The following is an 11,469-nucleotide window of genomic DNA, read 5'->3' on the forward strand; positions in this document are numbered from 1 at the left end:
TCAGTGATTATACTTTTTAGTCATATTCCACACTGATAATAGCATTTGAAAACAATAACAACAATAATAGTAGTAATAATAAAGTCAGCCCTACATAGAATATGTACACTGTACTTTTTCTTCCAAAGGGTTACTAACTATTTCTGAAAACTGAACAGAAAGAGTGTAATATCAGAGGTGGTGGATGGCTAACTCCAAGTAATGTCATTTACCAACTATACTTGTATGTGTTCCTATTTCCCATTTTTCTATAGTTCCTAAATTTTTAAAGAATAAAAACATTTACAGAGTTGTAAGAATCTGAACTGAAAGGATGTGACATGAAACTTCTTTCCTCAATAATATCACATTCTTTAAAAAAGGCTAAATTATGTGAAATTCTACACTGGTTAAGTTCATATTCATTTGACAATTTGTTTATTTCTCCAAAGACTAGTGGTTTAAACAGCATTCACTTCATTCTAAAATCTACAGATTGAGAAAAATCTTGACGAGGATAGATCATTTCTTTTCCCATGACATTCAGTTGGGACAGACTGAAAAGGTAGAAGGCTGGAGTGTTATTCCCTAATATATCTGCTTGCTTTGGATACTGGTATTAGAAGCAGGCAGTAGCTTCATTGGAAGTAGTGTGGTGGAACACTCACGTAGGAACACCTAGGCTTTCCTTGTAGTCTGATGCCCTCACAACATGGGGATGACATTGATGCAAAGTACTTTCTAAACTATTGTTGGAAATCACAAGGCGTGAATCTTATCACCTCTATTTATTAGAAGCAAGTTTGAGATTTTTTTTCATTAAGACAACATTTGTGGAATAAATATTACAGAATAACAGCTTTTCAAATTATTGTTATCTTATGTCCTAACAATGGAATATAACTCAACCATTGCAAATAAGTCTCATTTACAAACAGCCTTATCAAATAATCACTTATGGATGAAGCAAACTATAATTTACAAATTTAAAGACACTCCGTTGTTCACCGTGAGGGCTGTGTGGAAGACAGAGAGGGCAGGTCACATCTGTGGTGACTTGGTTAGGATGAAGGAGCTCACTCCCTAAGGAAATGCTTCAGTTTATTTTGGTCCCAGCTCAATGAACAGTTTCTCTCAGAGGTGATTCTTCTCCATCCTCCCTCTGCTGATTGTCTTGTAGCTGCTGTTTAACAACAATCACACACCCTCAGTTTTTGTGTCAGCTTTTCTGTGGCCTTGTTCTCCTTATGTTGTTGCTTTGACACCAGATCAGATAATCTGACAGGAGCCCTCGGATGTACTTGTAATTTTATATTCTAACTCCATCATATAACATACTCTGAAAATTATTTTAATAAAAATTATCCATATTATTAACACTTTTGATTCATCCCATGAGTTTTTCAAAATATATAATTCCATGGGCACTGACATGAGAATGATTTGGAGCTGAGTAGATATATCAGCACTGGAGGACTTATCTCCAGTGCACCAGGCTTACTTTGACAATTCCACACACAAACACAAATACACATACACACTTGCACACGTATTTAAATGTTCAGAGTTACTGCCCAAAGCTAGAAGAATAGAACACATAGTATTTATTGTTATCACAATTAAAAGAAAATATATCTTTTAAATTTCTTTCAGATAATAAGAGAAGATCAAGGAATTTTTGATAACGCACCAGGGAACCACAGTGCCTTGCTCATGAGCCCATGGGAATTGGGATGTACAAATCTGGAATCTGAACACCCAGAAGAAACCACTTGTCAAGCCTTATATAAAACAGAATCAGAACAGCATACGGATCCCTGTCTAGAATGGGTGGCAATGACAAGCTCATCATCTCAAGGACAACTAAGGCAAGTCAGTCATTTGTCTCTGAAGAATGATTGTTAGTAAAAGACATTGATGAGATTCCATTGTGTGGAATCAAGCTAGAAACTATAATTTTGGAAAGACATCTTACTAAGTGAACTCTTTTTTAATATGCTCATTCAAAAATAGTTGCTGTTATTTCCCAGGTTTGGGTTGCATGGTGCTTTCCCACACAGTATCTTCATAATGTACACTTTATACTCTTAATTAAACTAAACTTAGTTTATTTATACTCTTGTAAAATTGCAGATCAGAATACCTATGAATTTATCAGTTAAAAGTTTAAGTGTTGTCTGAGTATGATAACATAAGCACCTAGATAGATAAGGTGGCCACATTCTAACATTTGCCAACGGACTTTCAACTGTATTACTTGGTGTTCCCACTAGAGGGTTGGAGGGGTGGTCCTCCTAAGTTATTCTGGGCTGAAGTCAGGGTGGCAATGTAGGTTAGTATGGTGGCTAAGACAAGCATGATTTAAGAGTGATAAAACAAGTCCTCCTTGTGCAGCAGGAAGGGTATGTAGAGACAAAATGGTATATGGTCCCATCCCTAATGACTAGGAAAGCATGGTATGCACTGTCTATAAAGCTTTGATTGTTTTAGTTGCCACCATAATCAAGGAAGTTATGGACAGTTATTTCACACTGCTTCTTGGCAGATACAAGGTATCAGTTTAACCTGCTGAGTCACACATATATGACAGCCATTTCCCTGTCCCCTCTATTGTTTTTCTTTTTAGTTTAGAATCCAGAAATATAATTATTTCCAGTTCAGTGTTCTGATGTTGTTTGTAGGGAAAATGTTTATTTGCTCTTTTGCCATTGTTAGAAGTCTTTCATGGGAAAATACACCGAGTCCTGTTTGGCCATGTGGAAGGAATGGTGTGACATGGTTTCCTGCCCCTGGAACAGAACCAGCAGGTCATGAGCCTCCAGAAGTGTTGATAATTCCTGGGATTGAGGCTTGTTTGTATTATATATATGCATATATACATATATATGTGTGTGTGTTTACATATATATAAACATATATACATATATACATATATATTTGTATATACATGTGTGTATGTTATACATATACATATGTATATGCACATATATATATATGTATATGTGTGTATGTATATATGTATGTGTGTGTATGTATATATTCTCCCTGCTAAGATTATAAGGAAATGTCCTCGCTGCCAAGGTTAATGACTCCATGATAATTGGTGACAGAACAAGTCCAGAATGGGAGGGTGTGGCTAATGTTTCAGCAAAATGATAATCGCTGGGACCTTCAGTATAGTCCTTAAGGCTGTGGAAAATAATTCTGAAAATATGAGTTCAAAAATATCTAATTTCTCAACTATGCAAATGAATTATATAAGGAGCTTCACGGACCTAAAAGAACAAAGGCACCTGCACTGTGAGCCAGCTTGTCAGAAAATTACAAAGAGTTCAAGGTCAGCCTGGGACAGAGCTGGGTTAAGCCCAGGCATGGTAGGAATGGTAATCTCAGGGCAATATTCCACCTAACTCTCTTATTGTTTGTTACAAAACCAGGCAAATCTCTGAATTTATCTGCAATGTTAAAAAAATAAACAACAACAACAACAAAAAATATGTTTGTTGTCTTTTTGTAAGAATCAGGGTGCTGGGGTCATGTGGTGCTGATTTATGGGATAATCATAAGGGAACCTGAGGTAATGGCTACATTGATATGTAAATAAAAGACTGGGATTTTAATCTGCAAGAGCAGAGCTATCCAGAGTTTCTGGAATTGCAAGAGAGAACTGTCTCAGGAGAGAGTTATCTGGAAAGCTGTCTCTAGCAGAGCCTAGGCCATCAGCTTGTGACCCAGGACTTTACCTTGAGTCATTCTTTATCAACTCCCGGATACCCCTTCTTCAAACCCCTCTCCAAGATGAGGCTGGTCCTTGGTAACAATAAGACTTATGCTTGCCTTTGGGAATCTTCACAGGTCTAAGGACAGACAAGATGGATCCAAGAGGAGGAACTTTAATAAAACGGAAGCTTATACTTCTACCCCAAACATGTGCATGATGAGCTCTGCTCCAGAGTTTGGATCTGGACAACTCTACAACAGTTTGGGATATAGCAGAAATTTCCTGCAAAGAGAACCCTTGATGACAAGCTCGAGGCTACAGGCCTTTGAGAGTTCATTGAGCTTCCTAAACAGGGTGAGTTGAGCTGTTTTTCTTTGGTTTCAGGTGTCTTATATAATTGTGTTCTTAATTGGGTTGCATACTGAGTTGATTAATTATTTATTTTAAATTAATCTCACAATTTTGGGTTAATAAAGAAACCAATTGTATATATTTTAAAACTCCTTGGCGACTGCATTTACAACAGTCACTTGAGTCATCAGGCATTTATATTTATTATGATGCATATCTTTATAGGCATATGGAAATTAAATTTTAGAAAACTGCCATTGTCTCATGTCATTACAAGTAAACCTTGAAAGGTATTGGCTCTGAATTTTAAGTGGTGTTGTTAGGGTTCAGGTTCATGATAGTCTTCATATATTTCCCTAGCATCCCAAGTTTGACATCATATCAAGTATCTAATGTGTATGCCTACAGTTAAGGAAATCTGAGAATACATTTTTTTCCCTGGGAATACTTTTTTATGAAACCTGTATATTTGCTAAACCAGAAAGAACAGAAAAATGTCCTTAATGGCTGTCTTATTTACCATGTACTGATTTCAATTTTTTCGGTGTGATTATTACTGCATAATCTTATAATAAAAGTAATTCCCTCTCTGTGTCTGTCTTTCTCTCTCTCTCTATCTCTATCTCTCTCTCTCTCTCTTTGTCTTTCTTGGTTTGAGACATGATTTTGCTATGTAGCCTTGACTATCCTGGAGCTTACTCTGTAGATCAGGCTGGTCTTGAACTCAGAGATTCACCTGCATCTGCCTCCTGAGTGCTGGGATTAAAGATGTGTGTCATGACCACCAACTAAAAGTAATTTTGTTAATCAAGTATTTCAATTATCAAAATGGAGGAATCTTTGGGTTTTTTTCCTTGTTTTTACTTGAAAGGATGATGAATCAAAGGTGAGAGCTATATAAAATGCCTTCAAATCACAAACAATGTGAAAATATGAATTCTGTTTCTCTTATCCAGTCTCATGAGTATACATTCCTACATCCTCTGGAATTCCAAGAGGAATCTTGCCAACTAAATACATGATTAAAATATCTATTCTTTCAGAGCTCCAATTCATTTTTATTAATAGCTCCTTATATTGTTTTACAATTTAATTGTGCAAATAACACTTGATATATTTATTAATGGGAATTTAGTGCATTTAATAATTTCTTTGATTAAAGTCTTATTATGAAAACTGACAAGAAATCTTTTCATTTGGGAGTTCTGGTGACTGGTGGTTTTATGTTGCTTCTTACTAGCCTTGTCATACATAAGAAGTTACTCTTACTGTGGGCTTCTTTAAAGTCCTCCTCTGGATCTCTTCAGATCCATCATTTGCCAATTTATTTCAGTTGCCCAAAATTTAGTGTGTTAAACAATAATCATTACATTTTACAATCTTCCGTTTGAGAAAATCTTGAAAAGGCCAGCTCCTCTCTTCTCCACTAACATTTGGTTAAAAACAGTTAGAATGGGAGGCTGGAATCGCATGTAGTATTATTTCCAACATGTCTGCTTGCTCTGAATGTTGTTGCTACTGGATACTGAGGAATTTGATTTGCAGTAGGGTGATAGAACACCCATGTGGGAACACCTATACTTTCCTTGTAGATTGGGGAAAGTGTTTATTCTACTTACACTTCCTATCCAGTCTCATGACTCTATGCTGTTTATCACCAAAGGAAGTCAGGACAAGAACTCAAAACAGGGCAGGAACTTGGAGGCAGGAGCTGATGCACAGGCCGTGGAGGAATGTTGCTTATTGAATTGATCCTCATGGCTTGCTTGGTCTGCTTTCTTAAAGAAGTCAGGACCACCAGCTCAGGGATGGCTCCACCCACCATGGTCTGGGCCTTCCCTGATTGATCACTAATTGAGAAAATGCTCTACAGCTGGATCTCATAGAGGCATTTCCTCAACTGAGGCTCTTTCCTCTCTGATAACTCTAGCTTGTGTCAAGCTGACACACAAAACCAGCCAGTACAAATATTGAAGAATGACAGGTTTTCAAACTACTATTATGAAATGCCCTCTGGTCAAAATTTATATAAAAAATTTATATTCTCATCCTTGAAAATTATACTCATTTGCACTCAACCCTATCAAGTAATCAGTTATTATGGATAAAACAAACTATAATTTACAAATTCAAAGACATTCCCTTGTTCACTGTGAAGACTGTAGAAGAAAGAGAGGCCGGTCACACGTGTGGTGACTTGGTTAGGATGGAAGGTGCTTACTCCCTAAGGAAATGCTCAGTTCATTTTGATCCCAGCTCGGTTAAGAGTTCCTCTTGGAGGTGGTTCTCAATCCTTCCTCTGCCGACTGTCTTGTAGCTTATGTGTAACTGCCGTTGCCTTTCCCATGGCTTTTGCATCATTTTTCTCCATTAGCCTTTATGACCATGTCAGTCTTTCTGAAGCACATATGGCTTTATATTATAGGTCCAGAGAATAACATATTTTGAAAGTGATTTTCATTTAAGTTATTCTTTCTTCACGTGTTTCACTCATTCTGTATTTTTTTTCAAAAATATCTAATTCCATGGCAATAGCATGAGAGTGATTTAAAGCTGTATTTTTCACATATTGATATATTCAGAATCATTGTCCTGAAACTATAGAAATCAAGCACATACATATATTATTAGCACAATTTAAATACATATATTTTAAATCTTTTTCAGGTAAGTGAAGAAAATCAGCAAACTTCTCATGACAAAGTTGGAAACCCTAATGCCTCACGTATAAAGCCACAGAAATCCACACTTTCAAACCTGAAGTCCCAACACACAGAAGAGGTAACTCATCAAGCCTTGCGTAAAGCCAAACCAAAACACCATGAGGAGCCATATCATGAAAGGACAGAAACGACAAAGCCATTAACTTATGACCAACTAAAGTAAGTAATGTATGTATTTGTGTCTGAAGACATTCCTGAGGTTTTATGATGTGAAATCAAGCTAGAGAATATAATGATGGAAAACTAATGTTTATAAACGAGCTATTTTTAAAAAACGTTTGCCCAAAGTAGTTTCTATTATTGCCCAAGATTGGACTGCAGGGCACTTTCTACCCCATGATATCTCTTATGTAGCATGAATTTTTACATGAACAGTTCAGCTATGGTTTGAGTATGATACCCAAGCTCAGGGATCTAGTAGAACTAGAGCTACCCCAGGGTCACCTTCCAATGCTTTGTTAAATGACTTTCAACTGTGCTACTTGGTGTCCCCAGAGGGCTTGTGCAGACAGAGAGGGTCTTCTTAAGGTTTTCTGTGCCATGTGGAGTCCTAAGGAGAAGGTTAACATGAAGGTAAAGACAAGCCATAATTTAAAAGTGGTTAAAACAGTTCCATGTTGGTTGGGAAGGAGGTGCGGCGACAGAATGGCTGGCACGTCCATGGTGCATCGTTGAGGGGGAGATGAGCTGTCTGAGTAGCTGCTTCCCTTTAGCCTATATCATAAAGAAAGGAGTCATCCGGACATCATCTACACAGTTCCTTCGCAATGACAACTATTTCTAATGGCACCATCAAAAATCTTGTTGTAGGGCCATTCCAACAGTAACCTGCAAAGCTACATTACACATCAGTGACAGCCATTTCTCTGCTTCTTTGCTTTGTTTGGTTTCCTTCTCAGTTTGGAATTCAGACACACAGTTCTTCCAGTTCTACTTTATATCACAACTGTACACATTACTTATCTGACACAGTTACAATGTCTAGGCATTGTTAGGTAAAAAGGTCATTCACTCCCCCCACCCCATTATAAGGAGTCCTTCAAGGGAAAATGAGACACTTATGTTTGCCTTTGGCATCTTCACAGGCTTAAGGACAGGCAAGATGAGTCCATGAGGAGGAACTTTGATAAAACGGAGGCTTATAATTCTGTGCCAAACATGCATCCAATGACAAGCCCTACTCCTGGGTTTGGATCTGGACAACTCTATAACAGTTTGGAGTACAGCGGAGGTCTCATGCAAGAAGAAGCCACGACACCAAGCCTTAGGCCATGGCATTTTGTAGAGAGTCTGGATAGCTACCTATGCAGGGTCAGCTGTGCTGCACCTTTTGATTATGGTTTCATATGTCTGTTATAATTCTTGTTTTTACTTTGCTGATGTAATTTACTCATCTTAAGTTAATATCACAATTGTGTGTTAATATAGAAAGAAAATCAGTTTTACACATTTATAAATCCTCAGGGCTTTCACTTTTATCAAATAACTTTTTCTTAATTTGAATCAATAGATGTGACTGCTAAAACATGCAGAACTTTCTTTAAAGGCTATAGGGAAACTAAGTTTAGTGTTTTTAATGTGGTCATAGGAAGACTTAAAAAGGGATTGATTGGTTAAGCTCCTAATTAACTTTGGTTTAGCTCAAGTTCATAGTATTCCCCCAACATCCCAAGCTTGACATCTAGACAGTTACTCTTGTGTGAATGTTTCAAGTTTAAAGGAATCTGAGAGGAATGTTTTTTATGAAGGGTCTATCCCAATTAAGTCAAGGAAAGTTAAGAATATTCCCTCTATTTCTGTTTTACTTTCCACATGTTGATTTCAGGTTTGGTTCAATGTAATCACTGCTGTACGATCTTTAATTTCACGAGGGTGATTTTCTTAAGCCATTTCTTAACAATGTTTCAAAGTGCAGTTCATTAATTTTGTGTACCCTGCCCTCACATGGGAGATTTGGAGCTAAGATTCCAGTTATATAACACCTTTCAATTGCTACTTCCTTAAAAATCCAAGTTGTATGTTGCCTATCCACAGTCTCATGTGTGATCTCGCATGCTATCTCCATTTCCTTTGCAGTTGAAATAGGAATACTTCTTTCTCTAAACATATGGGAAGCTTTTTTAAGATTATAATATTTCTTTTTAAAAATTATTCATGCTATAAACATTGATATAGTCATTTTAGGGGAATTTAATATTTCCTAGAATTTTTGTTTTGGTTTGTTTTGGTTTTTTTGAGACAGGGTTTCTCTGTGCAGCCCTGGCTATCCTGGACCTTGCTCTGTAGACCAGGCTAGCCTCAAAATCAGAGAGATCCACCTGCCTCTGTCTCCCAGGAGCTGGGATTAAAAGCATGTACCACAACTACTGGGCTGTTACAATTTTTTTTTTATTTAAGTTTCAGTAACCATCTATGTATCAAAACCTGTTGCAATGGTCACACAGCATGCCTCTTGAAAAGTATTTAAGAAAACATAGTGCTTGACCCAGTTTGAGATGAATATCTACTATTGGAACAATTTTTGATCTAGGGTGATTTATAAAATAAAATATGTTTTTAAAAATCGTTTTTTTTATTCTGTATTTACTGTTATTAAAACAGCAATTTCAATCAGTAAAAAATTGATCCATGTTTTTCAGGATCTTCTTGACCCCAGAAAATACCATAGACTCATATTAACTAGGGCCTCAATTCTCTCCCCTAACTGGCATCTTTAAAGTCTAAAATTTCCTAATAAGTTTTGCAACTGAATATCATAAAATGGAAAAATAAACAAATGCACTAACACATCAATTAGATCCCAAACAGCTACATTGTTTCCCATTGTTTTGGTAGCAGCAGCAAGACATGAAACCAGGTGGTGGCTGGGCAGCAAGAGGAAGCAAACTCAGTGAAGGGGCTGCTGTTCTTAATACAATAGAAAAGAATTTCAGGATTAACCAGAAAGCCAGAGCGAAGCAAATTGATGCATTTGTTAAGTAAGCAGAAAGGCCAACACACTGAAGAGAGTAGAGTGGAGCTGAGAACAAGAGCTCACTCACCTGAAGGCCTAGTCCTAACTATGACTGGGACTTTGAGCCTACGGAATCTGTCACCAAGTTTAGCTTTTAGGGACAGCATGTGTGCCAGCCCCCATTCTCTTTCTCTTCTCCTTTAAAAGCATGGTTTAAATCTCTCCTTCGCATTTCACAGCTAAGTGAGAAGGTGTACTCAGTCAGTGAGAGGGGTCCACGTTCCTACTAAAGCACTGCTCAGGGTTTCCCATTCGAGGGAGTCACAGAGCATTAAAATTCAAGCTCCACTTGTGCCTCCAAGCCTGCATTGCTCTTACTACTCGAAGTAAACTTATTGTTGAAACCTTTGGGCAGAATCCAGGTGGCATAATATTTTAAATATTTTCCCAGAATTACAAATTACAAAGGTCATTTGTCATTATGCCAATAATTTATACTTTCTTCTTTTGTGTATTTAATGTTTTGAAAATTGGTCACAGAGCATGTTAAATTATTAATTTTCTGAAGGTAAAATTGAATTTTTTAATTCATTAAAGTAAAATATCAGATTATATTTTCTTTAAGGGCATATTTTTTGCTAAGAGTTATAAAGTGATGCATTTGGAATAAAGAATTGAATTGATTAATCACTGAACCAAAATAATGAGGCCACATCGTCAATACGGTGTGTAAAAAGTAGGCAAATGTTAATTGTAGTTGGTACTCAAAACAATCTTAGCAACATTCCACAAATAATCTACGCCTCTAAGCATAATTGTATTTATCTGATCTGACTTAGGTGATGTCTTTCAAACTATTCTCCAAGTAGAGGAGGTCTCTGAAAGGATTGTTCAGAGGTCACATTTTCCTTTGCCAATTTTATATGCTTTTAATTAGCATGCAAAATATCGGGTATCAGTATAGCATTTCCAGGCATACCTTATCTCTTACGACAAACCTCCCCCTTCTACCTACCTTTTGAACCTACCCACCCACAATAAGTAAAGGCCACATTTTCTGAGTATCATTCCTGTAATATTATTTCTTGTTTAACAGAAGTCTTATAAATATTATTTGAATTTTTGCAGACATGGCAGCAATTATCCAACCACTACTAGAGAAGACAAAGACGGCGCGTTTCTGAAATGCACAAATTAAGCTTAATCAGTTCTGAAATAAGTTATCATAAATGATAAATGGCTTCTATTCCCTTTGACCTGCTGATATTCTACATTAAATATTTTTGTTGCATGCATAAAATAAAAGATGTGAAAATGTGAATGTTTCTAGTTATGCTTCATTTACTGATCTTTCTACAGCTCTGTTTGTGTGTGTTTGGGGGGGGGGGGTTGCTGCCACAGGGAAGGGGAAAGGGAGAGCAAAACAGGCCTGGATTGCCCTGCCCTTCCCCTCATCCCCAACCCCCGCCCCTGTATCCACAGAAGAGCCACCAGCTCTTCTCCATTCTCCCTGAGCACTGTTCCCTCTCACTGCTGGACTCCTGGTCAGTCAAAGAAATACTGCAATGACTGAAGAAAAGCTCCTAAAGGAGTTGACCTTATGTGACTGACGGTGGAGACAGGGCCGCTCCTACTGGCTGTAGATGCCAGGGAACAAACCAAGCTGCTGAGCAGGCCAAGTCTGCAGAGGTAAGAGCCCCAGAGGGAGAAGCAAGCATTTCCTCAATTTCTGCCTGCCTAGT

At 37.4% G+C, this 11,469-nt stretch overlaps 1 protein-coding gene across 12 annotated transcripts in view; it reads left to right on the top strand.

Moving 5' to 3' along the window:
* LOC116090262 (ankyrin repeat domain-containing protein 36C-like) overlaps positions 1 to 11,048 on the top strand; it is a 145,980-nt gene extending 134,932 nt beyond the window's left edge. For all 12 annotated transcript variants that reach the window (XM_031370501.1, XM_031370505.1, XM_031370504.1 and 9 more), the window contains 5 exons: positions 1,633 to 1,847; positions 3,835 to 4,054; positions 6,719 to 6,933; positions 7,860 to 8,085; positions 10,856 to 11,048. In XM_031370501.1, the coding sequence (XP_031226361.1) occupies positions 1,633 to 1,847; positions 3,835 to 4,054; positions 6,719 to 6,933; positions 7,860 to 8,085; positions 10,856 to 10,885 (906 nt within the window). In that variant the 3' untranslated portion in view covers positions 10,886 to 11,048. The remainder of the gene's footprint in view (positions 1 to 1,632; positions 1,848 to 3,834; positions 4,055 to 6,718; positions 6,934 to 7,859; positions 8,086 to 10,855) is intronic.
* Positions 11,049 to 11,469: the final 421 nt, after the last annotated feature.

The sequence above is a fragment of the Mastomys coucha genome, unplaced genomic scaffold (genome assembly GCF_008632895.1).
Source record: "Mastomys coucha isolate ucsf_1 unplaced genomic scaffold, UCSF_Mcou_1 pScaffold15, whole genome shotgun sequence".
Classification (NCBI taxonomy): Eukaryota; Metazoa; Chordata; class Mammalia; order Rodentia; family Muridae; genus Mastomys; species Mastomys coucha.